Source organism: Rhinopithecus roxellana, chromosome 1 (assembly GCF_007565055.1).
Source record: "Rhinopithecus roxellana isolate Shanxi Qingling chromosome 1, ASM756505v1, whole genome shotgun sequence".
NCBI lineage: Eukaryota > Metazoa > Chordata > Mammalia > Primates > Cercopithecidae > Rhinopithecus > Rhinopithecus roxellana.
The window spans coordinates 40718183-40742898 of NC_044549.1; the positions used below are offsets into that span (position 1 = coordinate 40718183).

Below are 24716 nucleotides of genomic sequence, written 5' to 3' on the forward strand. Positions count from 1 at the left end.
AACCCATCTCACATATGAAGAAATACGCAAAAAATTCTACATAAGACACCAGCAATCTAATCTTGCTGTATTTCAAAAGAGTGACTTATAACCAAATGGAGTTAATCAGAGAAATTCAAGTTTGTTGCAATATCAGAAAGCCGTTCATGTAATTTACCATTTTAATGGAAAACATAGGAAAAATCCTTCTCTGGATGCAGAAAAAAGTATTTTATAACATGCATTGCTCATTTATGACATATACTCAGAATAAACTGGGAGCAGAAGGAAACTTTAATAATCTACCACAGCCTGTAATAAACATCATACTAAAAGTGAAACTTCAGAAACTTTACCCTAAAAGAAAAAGACATTGATAATGCTCATTATCACTACTATTTAACAACGTAGAGAAGACCTTAGCCCAGAGTTTATCAAGCCTGGCTATGATCCCTCCTTTCAGGAACATTTGGAAATATGAGTGGCGTTTTCTATGTAATAATGATTAGGAAGTGCTTCTGGCATTTAGCTCATGGGACAGGGTATAGCGGATAGGCTGGCATGGATACTAAACATCCTGTGCTGCTTGGGGGAGTTTCATACAAATAATTATCTGCCCATTATGGCAATAGCACCCTTGTTGAGGAGAGACAGTGCAGCAAGATAAGAGAAAAAGGGAGGCATGGCGATTAGAAAGAAGCAGCAAAACTATCCCTATTTGCACACGTGCTCACTTCGAAAATCAAATAAATGATCAGAACTAAAAAGAGAGTTCAACAAGAAGTCAACATAGATCAGTCACTTTCCTATATGACAGCAATATCCAATTAGAAAACATTGTTGAGGCCAGGTGCAGTGGCTCACACCTGTAATCCCAGCACTTTGGGAGGCCAGGGCAGGAGGATTGATTGAGGCCAGGAGTTTAAGACCAACTTGGATAACATAGTGAGACCTCCATTTCTACAAAAGAAAAATTAGCTGAGTGTGGTGGTGCACACCTGTGGTCCTAGCTACTCAGGAGGCTGAAGCAGGATTGCTTGAGCCCAGGGGTTCAAGGTTACAGTGTACAGTGAACTATGATCTTGCCACTGTACTCCCACCTAGGCAATAGAGTGCGACTCTGTCTCAAAAAAAAGAAGAAAGAAAGAAAGAAAAGAAAGAAAAAGAAAAAGAAGATGAAAGAAAGAAAAAGAAAAGAAAAATTATTCAACCTGAGATCAGGTGTTCAAGACCAGCCTGGCCAACATGGTGAAACCCCATCTCTACTAGAAATACAAAGAAATTAGCTGGGCATGGTGGCCTTTGCCTGTAGTCCCAGCTACTCGGGAGGCTGAGGCAGGAGAATCACTCCAACCCAGGAGGCGGAGGTTTCAGTGAGCCAAGATTGCACCGCTGTACTCCAGCCTAGGTGACAGAGCAAGACTCTGCCAAAAAAAAAATTATTGAAAAAAATTACATTCATTTATTTTAGAGATGTAGTCTCACTCTGTTGCCCAGGTTGAGGTGTAGTAATGTGATCATAGCTCACTGCAGCCTCAAACCCTATGGCTCAAGTGATCCTCTCACCCCACCCTCCCAAGTAGCTAGGGCCACAGGTCCACACCACCATGCCAGGCTAATTAAAAATATATATATTTTTGTGGAGACGGGGTTTCACTATGTTGCCCAGGCTGGTCTCCAATTCTTGTACTTAGAAATTCTCCTGTCTCGGCCTCCAAAAGTGCTGGGATTACAGGTGAGCCACTGCACTTGGCTGAAGAAAATTACATGCACAATAGCAATGAATAACAAAGTGCCTAGGGAATCACTTAACAAAAACATGTGCAAGGGATTTATGTTGAAAATTATAAATTATTCTTTAAGCACGTAAACAAAGATTTGATGAAAAGAGAGAACATGTTTATCAATGGGAAACTCATGCTTGAATAGATAAGACTTCTCCCTCAAATAATTTATACCTTCAAGTAGTTCTAATCCAGATTCCCACTCTCAATATAACTATGCCTGGGTAAATTAGCACTTTTCATCTTCTCTTCCCAGAAATTATACAAAAGTAACAACAACAATACTCCCACAAACTCCATTTTCAGTAAAACTAAAAATATATGTAATTCACGAACCACTAAATATTTGTAAGGACTGCAAAAAGCAGCTGAGATTGGGCAGATGCAATGTGGGAGGAAGTGAAGCATGCACCATGGGAGAGGAACCATCAGGGGATCTCAGAAGGCAGGAGCAAAAATATACTCCTGAGGGTAAATTAAGCAATATCCAGAATTAAAAATGATCATATTTTGTGATGTAGCTGCTAGACTCTAGCATTTCTACTTCTAAGAATCCTAGAGAAGCTCACATATGGTACAATGAGACCAGTACAAGGATGTTTGTTGCAACATTATGTATGATCAAAAAATTAAAAGCAATCTGTCATTTGAGAAGATAGATAGCTTAAATTGTAATAAAGCCTTACAGTGGAAGAAGGAAACTAGATCTGTATATATCAGTACAGCTAGGCTTCCAAAACAAAGATGTGTTAAAAAAGCAAGTTGCAGAATGGTTATAGTACAATACCATGTATATAAATATTAAATAAACATCAGTACTGTGTTTTGCTTCTATATAATTCATTTTTGGTTCATATTTGTTTTTACTAGAGAGGAAATATAGTATAGTGCACAAAAATACAAGGTTCAGACTGCCATGTGCAAGTCACTTAACCTTTTAGCCTTTCAGTCTCTTTATTTGTAAAACAGGCATAATTATGTTTATGTGATAGGGATTTGTTGAAGATTAAATGCATTATAAAAGTGCTTGACATAATACAAGTGCTTAAATAGCCGGCGCAGTGGCTTACGCCTGTAATCCCAACACTTTGGGAGGCTGAGGCGGGCAGATCACCTGAGGTCAGGAGATCGCGATCACCCTGGCCAACATGGTGAAAACCCGTCTCTACTAAAAATACAAAAAAAAATGAACCAGGCGTGGTGGCAGGTGCCTGTAATCCCAGCTACTAGGGAGGCTAAGGCAGGAGAATCACTTAAACTCGGGAAGCGGAGGATGCAGTGAGCCGAGATCGCACCATTGCACTCCAGCTTGGGTGACAAGAATGAGACTTCGTCTCAAAAAAAAAAAAAGTGCTTGGCATAATAAAAGTGCTTAAGTAATGTTAGGTTTCATTATTATTATAATTCATAGACACATCAATTTGTATATAAAATGTTAAGATTGAATGGAAATCTACAAATTCCTTTTTGTGTTTACTTTGGGAAATGGGAGAAGGGAATGGGGCTCAATGTGGTAGTTAAAAGGTACATCGGCTTTATAATGTTTCAATTTTTTATTAAAAAATGTAAAGTATATATGACAAAATGTGTACAGTTGTTAAGTCTGCATACTTACGGTATGATTTTCATAGTTTTTTTTTAAATTACTAAAGAAAATGCCATGCAAGACCCACAAAATAATATGTAGATACATATGTATACATATATACACATACATATATGTGGTGTTTTGTATACAGATTTATTTACTTCTTTATACATCTATAAAAATAAAAAGATGAGCTGGTAGTAATACTCCTCACTAAATGCATCATTGTGACTGCCTCTGGGAAGGTGATCAGAATGAGGAAGCAGAGTACAGAACTTTAGCCTTCTCTATAATACCCTAATTTTATTTTATTTTATTTTTATTTTTTATTTTTTGAGATGGAGTCTCGCTCTGTCCCCCAGGCTGGAGTGCAGTGGTGCGATCTCGGCTCACTGCAACCTCCACCTCCTAGGTTCAAGCCATTCTTCTGCTTCAGTCTCCCGAGTAGCTGGGATTACAGGCGCCTGCCACCACACCTGGCTAATACCCTAATATTAAAAACAAGAGATTGTGAATTCATATATTACTTATTTGCTTTCTAAAAGCATAAACATTACAAAAGATCTGAAATAAGACAGAAATCTTAGGCATGCCCTACTGTACATGGTAAAAATATGACTTGTGACTTATTTCCTTGGATTTTTCTGTATAATTATATTTTTAAATGAAAATAAAACAAAGATTGACTTATTGTGGTTCAGTGATCAAACAGGAAACTTGTTCCAGCCTCCCTTTCCTTTACTTGCTTTTGCAAGGCCACATTTAGAGGTGCTAGGCACCTAAGTGTGCTGGCATCCTCAAAACTTGATCCAGGGAGGCATACGTAGGTTTAGGTCTCAGCCAGTGCCTCGGAGCTGGTCAGGAAACATATCCAGCTGTCCCTATCCTCCTGCCTGACCTGCGGGTATTGTGTCTTCGAATGCCTAAAGTTGGAGGTAAGAGATAGCCCTAAATTGTACATTCATTGTGGGGACAAAACCCAAAGATGGTGAATTCTCAGCTAGTGATTAGTGTCTTCATTTTCTGTTACTTTTTAAAAACAGTATTTGGCCAAGTGGCTCACACTTGTAATCCCAGCACTTTGGGAGGCTCAGGCGGGAGAATCGCTTGAACCCAGGAGTTTGAGACCAGCCTGGGCAACATGGTGAAACCTTGTCTCTACAAAAAAATCAAAATAAATTAGCCAGGTGTGGTGGAGCATGCCAGTAGTCCCAGCTACTTGAAGGCTGAGGTGGGGGGATCATTTGTGCCGGGGAGGTCAAGGCCTCAGTGAGCTGTAATCATACCACTCTACTCCAGCCTGGGCAACAGAGTGAGACCCTGACTCAAAAAAATATGTATTTTTCAACTTTATCCAACAAATTCCCTATCCCATATTTTTCCCACCTCAGGAGTCTGAAAACGCCTTGTATTTCAGTATGTAAATTTGTTTATTACAGAGCATTCCACAATGTGATTATTCAGTAGTCCCTTAATATTCTTCAAATGCATTCCAGCATCTTACATGCAACTAAAATGTCTTATGGCGCAATTACTAACAAGAGGCAGTGGGGCACATATAACACAAGCTGTGAGGCACTTCTAGAGGCTGTTCTAGATGTCATGTTATCCTGTCATGGCCCTCGCATTTAGAGAAGAGGAAAGGAACTGACAGGGAGTTAATTATATAATGGGGGCTGTGTGGGTTGGCCCACTTGTTCCTAAGCTGTGCTGCTTCATCCTGCAGGTCGGGGTCTCCCAGCAGGACAAGCTGAGGTGGAGATGATAGAAAGAGCCCGCGAGAAGCATGTTTGGGAAGCCACTCTCCCTGCTCTGAGTGACACCTCCCAGTTTGAGAAGAGGAGGAAGATGATGAATGAAATGGAGAGGAAGGAGTGGGCCTTCAGAGAGCAGGAGATTGAAAAGTAGGTTCTCTGTCACCCAGGCAACTGTTCCTGTACTGGTGGGAATAATGTTAATACTTTATATCTGCAAAGCATTCTCCCGAATGTATGGGTTGAAACGCAATCCTCAACATATAGAGATAGGAAATTGGGCTTCCGCTTCTTTCAGGAGCAGTCACATGCTTCTGATGTGGTCCAGAAGCTCTGTATACTTTTCTCTCTAATAACATACAAACGTAGAATGCCCTCTGTGTGTGTGAAGAAGGTCAGCGTGGAACCCAGGTTTGAACAACTCCTGAAGGGCATCTCTGATTCTTCTTTTCCCTTTTCTCTTTAGTAGCTGTCTTAACTGTCACAGAATCCCACTAATTTCTGCAAAGCACCTTTCAAACTGTTGCTTCATGTTCATTCCCAGTGCCATTGTCCCAGTCCCTGGGCTTTCTTATCCCTTCAAACAGCCTTGGCACTAGTCCTAGCTCTTACCCACCCCCCCGATCCCACCCCCAAGACACTGTATTCACAGTCAGGATGCCTTGCATTCTAGCTAGAGCTGATGGGGCATTTCCTATTTAAAAGACAAATTATGGAATTCTTCCATTAAAAGATGCATTTATATAACAATATACATAAATAACAATATGCTGAGGTACTTGTGGTTGGATTTTCAATTATTTTAACTGATATATTTTCAGCAATGGACTTGTTGCTGATATGTGGAAATGATAAGAGATTATGAGGACCAAAAAATTATAACTCTCTAGCAAGAACAAAGGAAGGGCGTTTGCTGAGTTTGTCCTTTGTGCTAGGCTGTGCTGACGTACTTTGTTGCTCATAGCAATGCTACCAAGGACCCTTACACACAAGAGAGGGACCCAGAGAGTTAGAGACTCAGCTTGGTGCTAAATTTGGAATATGTTAATTTTTTGCAACACCTTCAGATTAAGCCTGAAGGCTTTGGGAGGTTTTGATAAAAGCTTGCAATTTAATAAAAAAAAAATAGTGTTTGGGGCAAAGTAGGTGTCAAATACCCAATCCTGTTGGCAGAAATTTAAATTTATTATTGTACTTTGGAAAGATACGTGTCTTTTCAAAAGGCATTGAAACTATTAAAAATGTATCTGGCCAGAGTGAAGGCGTCACCTGAGAAAGCGAGTACATTTGTTAAACTGAAGGCAATTTTAATACATGCATTTTGAGTCCCTTTTACGTGCTAGGCTCTGTGCTGTGAGCTGGGAAAACAGGGATGAATAGGAAACTGCTCTTCCTCACAGAGCTCCTTATGGTCCACCGGGGCAGGGGGAGCAGGGAAGGTGGACAAGGATGGGACAAAAGATCTTAGACCAACCCCTCTCAGGCTGCGCCTATCGGGTGATGTGCTGTTCTGTACAAAAAGTGCTTGGTGGAACCCAGGTGAAAGAACAGTTAGTTCTATTTAAGGTGGGTGATTTGAGAAAGAAAACTACTAAGAGGAGGTAGCTTCTGAACTGGGTTTTGAAGGGTAGGTAAGAAGCCATCAGGCTGATAGTAATATCAGACAGTCATATCAGAAACTATCAGGTAGACCAATACTTCAGAGGTGTTGGTCTGAGATCTTTTGCACCATCTCTTTGCCCATCTTCCTGCTCCTTCCTGCCCCAGTGAATTATAAGGAGCTCTGTCAATAATATCAGATTGACGATGATAATGATGATGATGACGATTAGTGGACTATAAGGAGCTCTGTCAATATTAGATGATAAGTGAATGGTAAGGAGCTCTGTCAAAAATAATAATAACAATAATATGATGATGATGAGTGGATTATAAGCAGTTCTGTCAATGATATCAGATGAAGAAGAAGATATCTATAGAGCATGGAACACTTATAGAGGGCTTACTACCTACCAGATGATGCTCTAAGCATATAGATCTCAAAGTGTGGTCCACAGACCAGCAGCATCAACATTACCTTGGAACTTGGTAGAAATGCAGGTGATCAGGCCCCATCCCAGGACCTACTGAATCAGGGGTTGGGACCCAGCAATCCGTATCAGAACCTGCGCTCCAGATTATGCTGCACTCTGAAATTTGAGACTACTGTTAGAGCACTTTGTGTATACATTAACTCACTTAATGCTCACAACAACTTCATGGAGAGGGTACTATTATTCCCTCCACTTTACCATTGAAGAGATTGAGGTCAGTGGTGACATGGAAAATTGAACCTAGCATTTCTAACTCTAGAGAGAAAAGTCACTGGGGTGTGTGGCTTAGTTTTAAAAATGCCTACCTCTCCAGTGAGCTGAGATCACGCCACTGCACTCCAGCCTGGGCGACAGAGCGAGACTCCATCTCACACACACACACACACACACACACACACACACACACACACAAAGCCTACCTCTCCATTCTCATTTGTCACTACACTCTCACCCCTCTCAAGTGCATTCACTCTGAGAAACCCTGCCTGTGTGACATCTTGTTCTCCCTTCAGTCCTTTTGAGTTGAATATTCAGCTTCCCCTGCTGAGGCCCTGCTTTTCCCTTGTCAATGTGGCAGATCCCAATCCTGAGTTAACAGCTCCTCTAAGGAAGGCTTCCCCACCTGTTCCCTCTTTTCCCCCTGCCCTATCCTTTCTTCTTCCATGAAGAGTTTTCACTCTTCTAGCCTAGTATGTATCTCCTTGTGCTGGAAATGTTGGTTCATATGCCTATTCCACCAGAACAGTGCTTGTTGAGAGAAGGTGTTTTGTCTTGTACATCGTTGTTCCTGCCTGGCATATGGTGGGCACTTAATAAATATTTGGCAAATGAGTAAGTGAATAAATTCAGGTATGAATTTCTAAGCAGGAGTTAAATGTATGTTCAAATCTCTGTTTTAGGAAGGAAAACCTTGACAGCTGGGTGGAGCAAAGATTGGAAGGAGGACAGACTAGCAGCTAGGAGTCCATGTTAGGAGTGAGATGACCAGACATGAGCTAGGGAATACAAGAAGCATTTACGAGGAGAGATCCTTAGCAGCGGGAAGAAGGTGTAAGAGGGGCAGACTTCTGGGGGAACAAATGAGTAGGGTTTTGTTTTGTTTTTTAATTGTCAAGGGGTAGCTGGAGATTCAAATAGATGGAAATTCTGGTTCAGAAATATCTAAGCTGGGCTGGACGTGGTGGCTCACGCCTGTAATCCCAGCACTTTGGGAGGCCAAGGTGGGATCACTTGAGGCCAGGGGTTAGAGACCAGCCTGGGCAATGTAGTGAAAGTCCATCTGTACTAAAAATACAAAAATTAGCCAGGTGTGTTGGTGGGCACCTGTAGTCCCAGCTACTCGGGAGGCTGAAGCATGAAAACCGCTTGAACCCAGGAGGCAGAGGCTGCAGTGAGCTTAGATCAGGCGACTGCACTCCAGCCTGGGCAACAGAGCGAGACTCTGTCTCAGAAATAAAGAAAGAAAAAAGAAATATCTAAGCTGGAGGTACAGATTACAAAGTCATCTGTGCATTGTTGGATGCACATGAGCAAGGTAGCCCAAGGAGAACAAGTTGAAGGTAGGGGGAAAAGAAACAAAGATTTGTTGAGTACCTATTATATGCCAGGCACTGGCATTTTTACCTCATTCCTTAGGACAGCATGCCAGAACCACATTTCCTCTTCACTCCCCCTATTACATAACCCTCCAGGAATACCACTCGACCTGGCACTGTGCACAAACCTCTTACTGTTCCTTTAGGCCCATCTGGCTAGAGAGCCCTTCTTTTACCCCATCTGCCTGGCATACTCTTCTTCATCCTTGAGAACTACACCCATATATATTCCTATTATATAGAGAGTCTCTATTGAGTGCCACCCCCACGCCCTCAATTCATCTGTCATACTTTTGCCAGAGTGGTCTTTTGACAATACATGAACATGATACCGGCCCACAGAGAAGAGCGTGTCTGTGGCAGCCGTTCCTTTGCTCTCCGTTTGAGATGCCATATGCTTCTTTATGTTTTGTAATTTACTTGAAGACTGCAGGAGATTCGCCTGGAAGTTCTAAAAGAGCTATTGAGGAAGCGTGAAGAGAATCAGAATGAAGTGAATATGAAGCACTTGAATGCACGGTGGTCTAAACTGCAGGAGGCAAAAGAGGCAAAAATGGCAAAAATTCAGCGCACACATGTATCAAGTAATGGTGTAGTATGAACAATGAAGACAGTGGAAAAGTGGGCTTTGCTTTGGATCTTTGACCAAACCTGACTTAACTATGATATAATTCTGTGTTGGTCCTGGGAATCACATAGGTAAGGGCTGAGAGATGAGTTATTTCTTAAAGGTAGAAGAGTGGAGGAAATTCCTTTACTAAGAAAATCAAGTGATGGTGTCCTAACAGGTAATCAAGTTATTGAGATAATGTGTGTGTGTGTGTGTGTGTGTGTGTATGTGTATATGTGTGTCTATATGTGTGTGTGGTGGGATAGGTGTTAGGTTCCCCATATTCATGGTCCACAGCCCTGGATAAAGAGCCCTGTTTCTTACCCTTTCTTCATTTTGCCCTTAAAGGTGGCATTTTAGACATCCTTTTTCCTAATCACCTTGCCACAAGAAATTTTAATACCACATATTTAACATATGTATGTTTACGTACTATATGTATATCTATACTTTATACATGAAAAGAGGAAGTATATGATTTATTATTTTTATTCAGTGCAAGATTAAGAATGACTGAATTAAAGATTCAAGTTAAATTTATAGTTTAAAAATTTAAGGCCAAGAGAGGTAGCTCACGCCTGTAATTCCAGCACTTTGGGAAGCTGAGGTGGGAGGATTGCTTAAGGCTAGAAGTTCAAGACCAGCCTGAGCAACGTAGTGAGACCCCATCTCTACAAATTTTTTTAAAAACTTAGCCAGATGTGGTGGTACACATCTGTAGTCATAGCTACTTGGAGGCTGAGGTGGGAGGATGGCTTAAGCCCAGGAGCTCAAGGCTACAGTGAGTTATGATTGTACCACTGCACTCCAGCCTGGGTGATAGAGACCTTGTCTCAAAATAAATAAATAAATAGTATCAATTACATGTGCAGACTATATATGCACTCATTCACAATATAATCACATTTTAAAAAATCATCCAAAGCTTTTTTCTAACAAAAATAAAAAATCACAAAACAAATTATTGCTTAAAATTATGTTTAGTGAACTTAAATTTTAACTTTTTCTTGATGTGAGAAAAGAGCACTTAACTGCCAGATATTTATTTAGATATGATCAGCATTTTTTTCAGTACTTGGCATAACTAATGATAGATCTGACTTTTGTAGGCGAATAATAAAATTTAAATCATTTTCACTTAATTCTAAAACCCAAGTCACACCCAAAAGTGCTGAGGATCAAACATAAACAACATTTCCAAGACAGCAGTGGCACACAGGCCCCCTCTTGCAGCATGACGTCACGATCTTGTGATAAGATTTTTACTCCCGTTGAAAATGCACAATGTAGAGCCACCAAAGGGGCTTGGGTCTGTGATGGGATCTGAGAGAAAAGGAGCACAGGATGTGGTGAGCATGACTCTTTAGATGAGTGTACTTCTCGTGTGCACAGTTGAGCCTTTCCCTCTGACTGCCAAACAATTCAGAAAGCTGTAAGCTGGGACAGTCTTTGGTTTATTTTGGTGTTAACCAAGATGAACCTATAGTCTTTGCTTTTGATTATTCTTGTAGGGAGAATAATTCCCTAGTTCCCCCACTGAACATGTATTTTCCAGTTGCTTTGAGTTTCATTCATTTAACAAACTTTTACTGAATACCTCTTCTTGGCCTGAAGTTTGAAATGCAATTATAAAATATTTTTGATGAGTACCGATTGAGGGCACTAGCTGATTCTGCTTCTGTGACTCCTGCCTGTCTCATGACAATCTGGGCCACACAGATGGCAGACCTCTGTTTTTAGTGTTACATTCTGGCTGTCGTGAGTCATCATGAAATTCATTCATTTCAATAGCTTCTCTGTGAATAACACTAAAATTGGCTTACTCTTCTGCATTTGTATAATTCAGAACAATATTTTGGAGATAGTCATGGAGGAATGTTTTATTTCAGCAATCAGAAAACTTGCAGGAAAGGGAAAGAACATAGAAGGGAAGTTGGAGAGAAGAAATATCATCAAGGATTATTCTGATTATGCATCACAGGTCTATGGACCTCTGTCGCGTCTTGGGTGTTTCCCAGACAATAACTCAGAGGACTTTGTAGTAAAAAACTACTATCTCAACACCTATGAAGGTAAGCAATTTACATAATTAGAAATCCAGTATAAGAAGGTTGTCTCAGAAATATGAGCAAATATACAAAATGTAGAAATTTAGATTAAAAGCTAAGCGGTAAAAATATTTGCAGTAAACACTGATGAACAGGTTTAACATTATTAACGTGAGTTCATACAAACCAATAAAAACTACTAAGACCCAAATAAATAAATAGACACACTATAGAACACACAAACAGACACACTATAGTCCTTGCTATAGAATGGTTCAGCAAGGACTAAGTTCAGTTAGCTACTAAATGTTAAAAAATGTTTAATGTCACTAATAATCAAAGTTATTTAACAATGAAATAGAGAAAACTTTTATACCAGGTTTTTGAAGCGAACAAAAAATATGTATAATGAAATCAACCCTTTACAAAGAAATCTCAAAAAACTAGTGAGCAAGAGGATGGGGAACCAGGGGATAAGTTCATGGAGAGGGCTATACCTCTTATGAAGTTCAAAAAAGGCTTATTTAGTTATTTAATTTCACTGACAAGTTGAAGTATCATGTGGCCAAGAGCACAAGTTGCTGGTTACACTGCTGAACTTGTAGCTCTGGCTGGCCATCTCTATTTAATATTTTATTAAAATATGTAATATTTTAATAAATATTACAATTTATTAAAATGTAATAAATTGATGAACGTCTACTTTAGAAGGGTGGCACCACATATCATAGAATCATTAATTTTCTGTTGATGATTATTGTGGAATTGCTACTTTTTTGTAGGGCAATAGTTTCATTTTAGAATGCATTTCTCATTGTACAGTCTAAGTCACTGAGAATATGAGTTAATTATAGGGAAATGTGCTATTACATTTCGGGGACACTTCATTCTATTATATGAGATACACCCTCTCAATAATTCTAATGAAACTGCTTGGCCAACAGCTACAAAAGTTAACAATATACCTTAAAAATAATAAACGTAAGCACTGGATACTAAAAAGCATGTACTTCCTTCTCATAGGATTAGTCGAACTTGAGTCATGTCTCCCAGATTTTGTGACACAACCCCGAATCAGAGCTCCAAAACCTAAAGTCATTACCACCAAAGCTGGTTTTCTGAAGAGGGCAGCAAGGTTGGACTATGAGTTGGCAGAGGTTCATAAGGTATAATCATTATCTGGAGGACAAAATGCTTCTAATGTGATTTTTGCAGATAAATGTTACACTCCAAAAATTGCAGCAATGTCCAGTAGGTCAAACATAGACCTACATTCTCTGCTCTGCAGTTTTTTGAGGTTGCCCATGCTGTGCTGAACCAATATGTGTATTTCCCCTCATTTCACACTTCAGGAAACTTCTTGGAGATTATTTTCCCCGTTTGCAGAAATCATATTACTTTCTGAAAGCGTTTTCAACTTGGATCTCTATATAAAATCTGACACCATACTAAGGTGTAGCAAGTTTCTATTGTTGGTGTTAATAGCTGTAATAGGCCTGATTTTCTCCCTTTTGTGTTCATGTGATTAGGGCATATGAAGAAAAAGAGTTATGTTCAACTCCTTTCTCATCTAGTTAAAGCTCTAAAGGAAAATGTGTGATGGCCTTCCTCAGGATCCACAGCATGTCAGCCACCAGCTGGGCTTTCCCTTTTGGTAGCTGGACTGCAGGTGTACAGAATCTGTGGTTTATGCTGGTGGTGCTCATTCTTTCCTGTGCATCAGAATCTCATGGAGGACTTGTTAAGACACATGCAGCTGGGCCCCATCCCCAGAGTTTCTGATTGAGTAGGTCTGAGGTAGGGCTGGAGTATTTGCCTTTTTGATAAGTTTCCCGGTGCTGCTGCTGCTGCTGTTCCAGGAACCACACTTCAAGTCCCACTGGTTTATGATATGCTTTAATCACTGGCCCATTCATGTTTGTTCAGTTGATTTTAGTAGTTAATAAAGATTGATGGTAACCTATCCTCAAAACAGGACCTTAACAGTAATTTATGTATATCAAGATGATTCTTTCTCACCTCATCCCCATTCCCCCATCTCCTTTTACCCATCCTGAATGCTGTGTTCATCATTCTCTCACTTTCTGTTAAGATTTTTTATAGATTCTTTTTATTAAGTTATGGAAGTTCCCTTCTATTCTTAATTTACTAAAACCTTTAATCATGTGTTTATGTTGAATTTTATCAAATGTTTATCTCTATCACACAATTTTTATATATGTTATTTTTTAAATTATTGTAGCAACATTTATAATTGTTTGCAAATGTTAATCTATCCTTGCATGCCTGGGAAGAACCTGCCTTGGTCAAAGCATACAGCTTATTTTCAATACCTTGTTGGATTTGGTTTACTCATATGTTGATCAGGATTTTGCTTCTACATTCATGAGTGAAATGGCCTTCTTGTTTTTCTTTCTCATTTTGACTATGTATGGGGTTGGTGTTATAATTATGCAGGTCTCCTGAAATTAACTGAGGAATATTCCTTCCTTTTTCTTTTTTGAGAAGAGTTTAAATAAGATTGGGATGATCTGTTCCTTCAGTTTGGTAGACTATGCATATGAAATTATCTGGGACTAATGTTTTCTTCATAGGAAAAATTTTAACCACTACTTCAATTTCTTTACAACTTGTAGAACTCCTCTGAATTATTTTTGGTAAATTTTTTTTAATAAATTTCATTTCACCTACCTTTTCAATTTTTTTGGGCATATGATTGTTGGTAGTATTGTTTTATAATCTTTTAAATGTTTATTTTATCTTATTCATGTCTACTTTTTTTCATTTACAATATTGTTTATTTATGCCTTAACTCTTTTCCTTAATCAGGTTTACTGAAGGCTTGCTTATTTTCTTAGTATTTATGTTTCCAAACAATGAACTTTTGATTTTGTTGATTTCCTGTATTACATGTTTTTTTAATCACATTAATTTCTACTCCTATATTTATTCTATATTTCTTTCTACTTTCTTAGGGTTTGTTTCACAGGTCTTTTCTTAAATTGTACATGTAGCTCATCAGTTTCAGGCATTCATCTGTTTTATATAAGTATTTTAGGTTAAACATTTCCTTCAAAATGCTGACTTTTGGTACACTTCATTAGTTTTGATATGTAGTATTTATCATTCTTAATATCTAATATCTAATATCAGAAAAACCATTATGATTTTTTAACCTGTATTTAATAGTGTGTTTTAAAATTTCCAAATATGCAGGAATTTTAACTCATTTTCTCATTAACCTCTAACTCAATTGCGTTGTGATCAGAGGTCATCGTCTGTGTGGTACCTATCCTTTGAAATTTCATGAGGCTTGCTTTGTGGACCAGTATATGATTATACATATAAAATAATAAAATACACCTTCAAATAACACAATGCCACTTCATGGGTAGAGTGGACACCTTAGAGCAGATTATTCCCAACTCCTTCTTCCCATCCCTGTGATGTTCCTGTCATTCATTTCACTCATCCAAATGCTATAATCAGCCAATACGTTTTACTTTTATTGCTTTAGCTAGCAGTTATCTTTTAGCTCAATTAAAAATAAAAAAACAATATAATTTATTTATTCCTTCTCTTCTGCTCTTCTTATACTTATATCGATCTAAGTTTTTGATCTATACCATTTTTCACCCGCCTGAAGAACTTTTTTTTTTTTTAATCATGTCTTGCAGGGAAGGTCTGCTGGCCATGAATTCCTTCAGTCTTTGTTTGCCCGCTTTATTTTGGGGAGCGGGGGGAATGTAATTCGCATACAATAAAATCCCCCTTTTAAAATATATAATTCAGTAGTTTTTAGCATATTCACAAGTCTGTGCAACCATCACCACTATCTAATTCCAGAATATTTTCGTCATCCCCAAAACAAACCCCATGCCTAATAGTGCTCAATTCCAATTCCCTCTTCCCCTCAGCCCCTGGCAACCACTTTCCTTTTTTCTTTTTTGGTGGAGTCGCTCTCAGTCGCCCAGGCTGGAGTGCAGTGGCATGATCTTGGCTCACTGCCAGCTCTGCCTCCTGGATTCATACCATTCTCCTGCCTCAGCCTCCCAAGTAGCTGGGACTACAGGCGCCCGCCACCATGCCCGGCTGACTTTTTGTAATTTTAGTAGAGACGGGGTTTCACCGTGTTAGCGAGAATGGTCTCGATCTACTGACCTCGTGATCCACCCACCTTGGCCTCCCAAAGTGCTGGGACTACAGGCTTGAGCCACTGTGCCTGGCCTATTCTACTTTCTTTTTATGGATTTGCCAATTCTGGACATTTCATATACATGGAATCATGCAGTATATGACCTTTTGCGTCTGGCTTCTTTCACTTAGCATAGCGTTTTTAAGGTTCATCCAGGTTTTAATACATCTCAGTACTTCATTCTTTTTTTATGATTGTGTAACATTCCATTGTGTGGATATACCACATTTTATTTCTTTACTCATCATTTGATGAATCCGCCAAGAATATAACCATGTTTAGTCAGTGGTTAACTTTTTTTTTTTTTTTCTTTTTTTTTTTGAGATGGAGTTTTGCTCTTGTTGCCCAGGCTGGAGTGCAATGGCGCGATCTCAGCTCACTGCAACTTCTGCCTCCCAGGTTCAAGTGATTCTCCTGCCTCAGCCTCCCGAGTAGCTGGGATTACAGGCATGCACCACCATGCCCGGCTAATTCTGTATTTTTAGTGGAGACAGGGTTTCTATTGGTCAGGTTGGTTGGTTAACGTATTTTTAGGAATATCGTAGCACCTCCTGGGAGATACACACATTCTTGGTAGTGTTTCTCAAACTGACCTAGCATCACCATAGAGAATATTAATATTCTGATTAATATTTATATCTGTGACCTAGATCTGGTAATGAAGGAAAATATAGGGTACAATATATGTTATTCAGGTGATGGGTATGCTAAAAGCCTAGATTTCACCATTATGTAATATATTCATGTAAAAAACTGCACTTTTACCCTGTAAATTTGTGCAAATTTTTGTTAAAAAAAAATAAGAGATTCTATTAATTGGCATTATTTCAGGCACTGTTGGATAAGAAAAATAAAGTTCTTGAAGCCAGGAAACCCCCTCGCTTCCTTCAGAGAAACCCAATACCTCAACCTCGGCTTCCAACTCCAACCTTGGAAATGACTTCCAATGTAAGTTGGAAACTTTTTAGTTGAAATGCTAAATTCAATATCATTGTCAGCTTATTCTTAGGATAGTTTAGCTTAAAGCAAATCTAATTTAGCAGTGTTAGTTTCCCAAGCTCTAACTTAAATATTGTCTTTATTCTTATGTAGCAAACATCAGACACACACAAAAACAAACGAGATGAAATGAAATCTAAACCCAGTCCTTTTCAAAAATAAAAACACAATTTAAAAAATATTTCCATGAAAAATCAGCATCAGAAGGTAGTGCTCATGTATATGAAACAGAAAAAGAAGATTGAGTGATGATCAGTTACCATAACTATCTTCCCATATGGAGAGATGGCTGATGACTGTTGGAGTCGAAGAGGAACGAAATGCCAGAGGTGTCATCAAGATAGGCTTGCTTCTGGGGTGGGAATGACTCAAAGGGCCCTGCCCAGGGCCACATCTCACCAGACTCAATTTGAGCAAGGTAGCAGAGTTGGTTAGGATTTAGACGACTGACTCAGACTAAACAAATCCACAGGAAACTGTTAGAGATGCCATGTTGCAAATTTATTACTTTATGGAGAGAACCATAACTGCCTACTAGATCAGGCTGTTCCTCTTGGCGGGTCAGCACGTTATCTCTCAATATAGGACAGTCCTCACAAGAAACCAAATTGTATTTAGAAGGCTGGTGTGTTTCTTGGCTGAGGGCAGGTGTTGGTGGGAGACCACACTAACCCCTGTTACTCCCTCTGATGAGTGGCTCCTGCAGAGGGACCAGAAAGCTCCCACCAGCTGGCTGGGATGTGCTGCTGGGTAGCATTCTCTTTTCTAGACTTTGTGCAGGCCTTTGGTTGACAGATTGTCTTTTTTTTTTTTTTTTTTTTTTTGGAGACAGAATCTCGCTCTGTCACCCAGGCTGGAGTGCAGTGGTACAATCTTGGCTCACTGCAGCCTCTGCCTCCTGGGTTCAAGTGATTCTCTTGCTTCAGCCTCATGAGTAGCTGGGACTACAGGCGTGTGTCATCACGCCCAGCTAATTTTTGTAGCTTTAGTAGAGACGGGGTGCTGCCACGTTGGCCAGGCTGGTCTCAAACTCTTGACCTCAGGTGATCCACCTGCCCCAGCCTCCCAAAGTGCTAGGATCACAGACGTGAGCCACTGCACCCAGCCTGACACATTGTCTTTCATGTGTGTTAATGTCATCGATTAGACTGCTGTTTTCTTTTTACATTCAAAGGAACCTTAATTAGATTTCCAGACCCTGCTTTTTCTGCTTTGGACACACAGTTTTTAAGATGATTTTTATAATGGTTAACCTTGTCTCTTGTATTCTGATTTTATCAGCATAGCTGAATTCTTGTGAGAAGTACCTTACTCTGACAATAGACTATGTGTATTTTTGTCTACTGATGATCAAACATGAAAAATCCTATTGCAAAATGATGTTATCAGCAATACTTGTTGCTTCAAGAAAGATTTTGTTGGAAAGGAATATAAGGAAATGAAAGTGGCTTCATTTGTAGGGATAGCATGGCAGGGCGTGAATTTTTTGCTTGTAAGATGGTTTGTTAATGATGAAAAATAATGAATTTTAATGTAAGTAACATTAAAATAGTATATGTTCAATAAGAGCAGGGATCATGTTTTATTTCTCTTTAAATCTTTTCGGCATCTGGCACAGTCTGTTTTGCTTGAAATAAGTCTTCAAAAGAATATTTGATGCTTGGACTACTGCAGTTCTCAAGCTGCTTGGTTCTCCCTTTGTTCTTTTAGGAAGAAGAAGAAATAGAAATGGCTGTGATCTACCTTCAAAAGTTACTCCGGGGCAGAGTCGTTCAGAACATGGTGTGTAGGTCCAACCACTGGCCCTGCGTTTCTCTTTTGAGAATAATTTTTTTAGAATGCGTATGTGCTTGGTTCCTTGGAGTGAATTCTCTTTTGCACCCTGCTTTCCTATTCAGCTAAACTCTTAAATTGACTGCCCATTTCCTTCCGATGTCCCATTTCCTTCTGGTGGCATCGTTTGTCCAGGTGGGTGGCACAGTGTCAAGGAGAGAGGCAGGAAGGACCTACCTGCTATTTGCCATGGTTGTAACTAAGGCAGTGTGAAACTGACTTCTTCCTTGGAATTGTTAAATCCATACATTTTCTCACCTGAATTTTGGCTATTTAAGCATTATCAACCAGGTGGATTCCGTAATTTTTCACATAGTCATAATACAATTATTTGAGTTTGCGTATGTCTGGCGATACCTACATTATAAATGAAATAGCTAAATAATGAACTATGGTTTCGAACCCTTACTATATGCCCACACTATTTATTCTTTGCACTACATGTATTGTCTCATTTTTTTTCCTATCCATAATCTCATTTTACAGGCAAGTAATATGAGTCTGAGGGAGATATAGTTATCTGCCAGCAAATTCCGCTCTGGTCTTCCTGACTGTAAAGCCTCAGCCAGATTATTTGTGTTGCTGGAGCAGGCACACTTCACGTAAAAAATGGACTGATATAAAGCCCCAGTTAATTGTTTTCCCCAGACAGCTATAACTCATAAGAGATTCAGATATGATGAGTAACTCAGCTGGATGAACAACTTGTGTTTAGCACTGTTCATTACTCTCCTTTCAGTATTTTCCCAAGAGAAATGCCACAGTTAAATTCGGACAACAGATTATCACAAACCACGGACAGATTTATTGGAAAAGAAGATATGGCCATGAAAAATGCCATCCTCAGGTTTATTAGTGAAGGAGCACAGGAAATGAGGGGAAGGTTCTGATTTCTTAATATGACCCTGGAGTTGTCATCTTGTCCTTGAGAGGTATTGTCAGAAACTAAGTACAGCTCACTGAAAACTAAGCCCATTCTCTGCCTGAGAAGCTGAAGGCACAGAAAAGAGGGCTGAACTCTAGCTCTGTGGGACACATCTGCTCTGTGGAATCCAAAAGACAGGACAGAGCCCACTGTTCTCAAGTGTCTCACAAGTCACTGCATGTGACTCCTAGTGCTTGGCACAAAGGGATGGTAACTTACAGGTCTCTCTTTGATTTGATTTGATTTGATTTGATTTGATTTGATTTGATTTGATACAGATGTTTGAAGGGAAAGAAAAGCGACTGGAGTTGATCCAGGAGTTGCGCACCTGCCACGCACTACAAGAAGATGAAAAGCTGGTGAAAAAAGCCGAGAAGCAAGTGACCCTGGCCTTACAGCGGCAGAGGAACTTACATGAGCACAAGGTTTTCCTTTTTTTTCTTGTTACTTTCTTCTTAAATTTTCTGCCTTGATTTTATCATGGCATAGCAACATTCTAATAAAAATTCATGAAATGGTGAAAAAGAAATAGACCCACAATCCCATCACTCTGTCAGCTGTGTGTGTGTGTGTGTGTGTGTGTGTGTGTGACAGAGTTTCACTCTATCGCCCAGGCTGAAGTGCAGTGACACAGTCTTGGCTCACTGCAACCTCTGCTTCATGGGTTCAAGTGATTCTCCTGCCTCAGTCTCCCGAGCTGGGACTACAGGCATGCACCACCATGCCTGGCTAATTTTCATATTCTTAGTAGAGATGGGATTGCGCCGTATTGGCCAGGCTGGTCTCGAACTCCTGACCTCAGGTGATCCGCCCTCCTCGGCTTCCCAAAGTGCTGGAATTCTTAAATAATGCTGCTGTCGTCCTTAATTTGATTGGGGATGTGCCCTTACTGATTTGAATATGGTGGTATTGTTTCTTTATTTGCAAAACAATAACAACAAAACAAAAATAATGCATTCTTTTCAATTTTAAGATTTTTTCCTTCCTTTTTTTTCACAAATATCCAGTGACTACTGTATTTCAGTTAGTGAGGGCTTTGCAGACTGAATAAATAACAAAAGCAACACGAAAAAAGTGAGAAATAAGATTTATCTTAAAATATTAGCATTTATTTTGGAGTTTTAGAACTGTCATAGCTCGTGCTGGTTAAACTGCGTATTAAATATGTTACTGTTTCATGATATGTGGTGACTTTCATCATGACCTCCCAGCTGTGTGCCACCTGACACAGCTAAGAATTACAGCTCCAAACCAACAACTGTAAATATTTTTCCTATTTTCTTCCAATGTTTGTCTATGTATACACACACTTTTCAATGCTATTGACATAGTATAGTTATACTTTATTTTACTCCCTCTCCCACTTTTCTGTAAGTCAATCTGAAAAAGAATCAATTTGCACAGAATTTAGTGTTATAGGGAAGTAGTAATTAAAGTTAATATGACCCCCCTTTAGCAACATACATAACTCTTGTGTTATGTGGGAGTCGATCACAAATAGTAAGCAGCCTGGAAATAACCACAACTTTCTTTCTTTCACATGACAGCAGCACCATGGATGGGTTGCTGGGCTTGGGGAACTTTTGGGGAGTGAGGCAGGATGGGGAGGAAGCAAGCCACAGGCTGTGAGACCCAACAGAGGAACCAGAGAAGGAAGAGGAGAATGTGAACACTGGAGTCCCTGAATCTAGAAGTCCTAGAGTCCTGGAAAAGCTCAGATAAGGAACAGAATGCCCTGGGAGCGCTAGGCCCTGAGACCGTGGATGAAAAAATGCCCCCCTTGGCCCTTTCAGATTTCTGATCATGACTTTAGTGGGTACAGCTAAGCTAACCTAGGCTTTTCAGTTCATTTATTCCATTTAGTGGATATATGCGTGGGTGAAATCGTGTCAGCTTACAGCTAAGGGAGGAGTTAATGGGCAAAGCTGTCACTTAGCCAAAGACTCACTCTGCTTACCTTCAGCTGTACCTGGATACACCCTGAATGTATGCAGGGATCTGAGGGAGTGAGCACTTCACGTATACCTGCAGCAATGTTGGTCTGTCTCTTTTCCCCTTCTCTTATATTTTTGTGGAAAACAGTCCAGAAAATGCACAACCCCCAATTATGTAACACAGTACTTTCTGTGACTACAGCAGAATCCCCTCCCTAAACATTTCCCTTAATTTCAAATTAGATTGTACTGCCTGTGCATACCCAGATTTCTCGTTGAGAAGAGGCTAAACCTGAGCAGGCTTTCTAGCCATCTCAGGATTTTCAAGGTGGCACCTGACCCCGAGTGAGGGAGCTTATGCTCCTTGCAGATAAGGAGAGAATCTATTTGTCATCTCTGGGCTGAGTATCTACTGTTTATGAACGGAAGGAGTAGTGAGATGCTCTTAGCTTTGCCCTTTCTTTCCATCTCTCCCTATTGTATAAATAAGGTTGAACTTTGTGGTTAGAAAGTCTATGGGCTAGGAGGCAGGTGAGGATGAAGATGGGTGGTGTTGGGGCCAACAACCACACTTGACTGATGCTTTTACCCATAGCCCCATGGCCTCTGAGAACTGAGTATTCCCTCCCTTCAGATAGAAACCAGGAAGGGAGCTGAGCACAGAGGGAGAACTGTCACTGAGAAGGTGGCATGTGACTGGAAGATGAGCCCTTTTCCCTTACAACCAAGGATAGGAGAGGAAAGGGGATGAATTTGCAAAGTCATCTTAAACACTTTTCTTCTCCATATGTCAAAGCCAGGACACAGGGATTCATAAATAGGCACTGTAGCTGGCTTCTGGCAGAGAGCACAATGGGTCCCTAATTTTGCCTCAGTGATTAGATGGACATATGGTCTTTTTCCTGTGCTTTCTTTTTTTTCTTTTTTTTTTTCTGAGATGGAGTCTTACTCTGTCACCCAGGCTAGAGTGCAGTGGTGCGATCTTGGCTTGCTGCAACCTCTGCCTCCTGGGCTCAGGCAATTCTCCTGCCTCAGGCTCCTGAGTAGCTGGGATTAAACAGGCATGCACCACGCCTGGCTAATTTTTGTATTTTTAGCAGAGACGGGGTTTCACCATGTTGGCCAGGCTGGTCTCAAACTCCTGACCTCAGGTGATCCACCCGCCTCAGCCTCCCCGAGTGCTGGGATTACATGCCTGAGCCACCATGCCCAGCCATTCCTGTGCTATTTCAAAAATTGTTGTTAATGATTTCAAAGTTATGAAAAGATTTAAAAATACCAAGGTTTTCCACTTTCATGTTATTCAACATCTTAACTCCTAACCTGTGTGAAAGGAAAGATATTGAAAAATTAACAGGTATCATGAGTGAATTTCTAGGAGATTCAATTTGATTAAACTCCAATATTATCTTTAATAAAAACTTGACATTTCCCTTCATGTCTGGGAAGACACACTTCACCTTGTCGATAAAATTGAAAGAAAATAACCCATTCTCCACAGTCACTAACAGAAACGTCTTGCTAAATTCTCTTGCTTATTTGAGGGCTGTGGTCCATCAGTGACTGATCAAACAATCTACTTTCTCATGCCTCCGTTTTCCTCATAAGAACCTGGGATGGAGACAATCGAGAGGTAATATTCCTAATAAAAATTAAATGCATTCTGAAAGTGAATTGACTGCCAAGAGTTTTCAGTAATCCAGTGCCTCTTCTAATAATCACCACTCATAGTGGAATTTGTGTCCTTAAAGTTATGTTATTCTTTTCAAGGTGTCACTGGTTGAAAACCATTTGGCTGGACTGGAAGGAAGGGCACTGGCAGACATGTTTGACTTCCTGTCCAAAGAGCTGGTGAGACTGCAGGAGGAGAGGAGGATCCATGCCTTTGTCATGCTGGCCGAGCGCCAGCGGCGGGTACGAGAGGCAGAAGAGAGTGGTCGGCGCCAGGTGGAAAAACAGCGCCTGCGGGAGGAGGACGAGATATTTAAGGAGGCAAGTAGGGGCAGCTGGGTGTATGGAAGCTGCCTAGAAGGAGCCAAGTCAAACCAAAGGATGCTCATGACATAAAATGGCATTTGGCTTTTGTTTATGCATTGGGTTCCTACTGTATGCCAGGCACTCTACAAAGGCATTGTGGGAAACTTTGGAGGGGGAAAAAAACCCGGACATGATCCCTTCTCTCCTAAAGCTTAAATAACACATAATACGCACCTGTGTATAGAATTAGAAAATGTATTGAGTTCCATGAAGGAAACAAATAGAGCCCAGAGACACATTTTAAGCCGGTTACTCCACTTGCTGTGTGGAGCACAGGCTGGAGGGAGGACAGAGGGGAAACAAGGTGGCCAGGAAGTAGCTGTTGAAGTAGTGAAGGCCAGAGTGAGACACAGGAAGTCGAGTATTACGTCCAGTGTCGGGCTTAAGCAACTGGAAGATGATGGTATTATTTCCTGAGGTAGGAAAGTTGAGAGAGGAATAAGCGTAGGGGCAGGAGAAGAATCAGGAAATCAATTTATATTTAGTTTGGGACATCTAAGCAGAGGTATTGTTTCAGTAGGTGGATCTACAAGATGGAATTTAGAAACGACGTGTTGGCTGAAGATGTAAATTTTGGGAGTTGGTGACCAGCTTGTAGCCTCCTACCAATCTTAACACACTTTTCTTCAAAAAGAGTTCCTGAGATTTAGAAATTATTGACAAATCAGGACTTGCCATCTCTACCTAATATCACTAAGGAAGAACCAGCTGGGGATGGGAAGAATAGCTGGGGGTGAGAATAAGAAGCAATGGAACAGAGGAGCTACTATACACAAAAGCAGAGAAAGGAAGAAGCTGGTAAAAAGCTTCTTAGGAAGATATCTTCTAAATGGGAATGATGACAGAAAACATCAGCTCTGTCTAGCAAGGGCAATAAAGGGTTAAGATAGCCCTTCTAGCCTGATTTAAGAATTACTTAGGTAAAAAATGTACCCACTGTGGACCCACAGATTCAAATATCATCCATCATTTTAATTCCCAACCTTCCTAATTAAAATATAATGACTATTTTCCATCCTACTTCCCCAACCTCCATTCAAACAGATTCTCTTGAAGAGAAATATGCTTGCACATAAATTATAAAACAGAAATGTAATATTTAATAAATTTCCAAAATATAGCATATAGATAGTGAGAAACACAGATATAAAGTCATAGACTCATCTTTAAATACATATACAATTTTGCAGGCACATACATGAGAACATATTTACAAATATCTGGTGTGCACAATATTAGCAAGACATAGAGGAACACACATAGCCACACGTTTCCTTATTTATGTACATACACGCACAAATGTGTCCAGAAATTCACACATTTATAAAGATATACATAAACA

At 40.0% G+C, this 24716-nt stretch overlaps 1 protein-coding gene across 1 annotated transcript in view; it reads left to right on the plus strand.

The window, feature by feature from the left end:
* Positions 1-24716, plus strand: part of MAATS1 (MYCBP associated and testis expressed 1) — a 65303-nt gene that overhangs the window by 18322 nt on the left and 22265 nt on the right. Inside the window, exons 7-14 of the mRNA XM_010357467.2 lie at positions 5078-5255; positions 9220-9377; positions 11293-11475; positions 12475-12617; positions 16478-16594; positions 18356-18427; positions 19682-19828; positions 23108-23329. Coding sequence (XP_010355769.1) covers positions 5078-5255; positions 9220-9377; positions 11293-11475; positions 12475-12617; positions 16478-16594; positions 18356-18427; positions 19682-19828; positions 23108-23329 — 1220 coding nt within the window. The remainder of the gene's footprint in view (positions 1-5077; positions 5256-9219; positions 9378-11292; positions 11476-12474; positions 12618-16477; positions 16595-18355; positions 18428-19681; positions 19829-23107; positions 23330-24716) is intronic.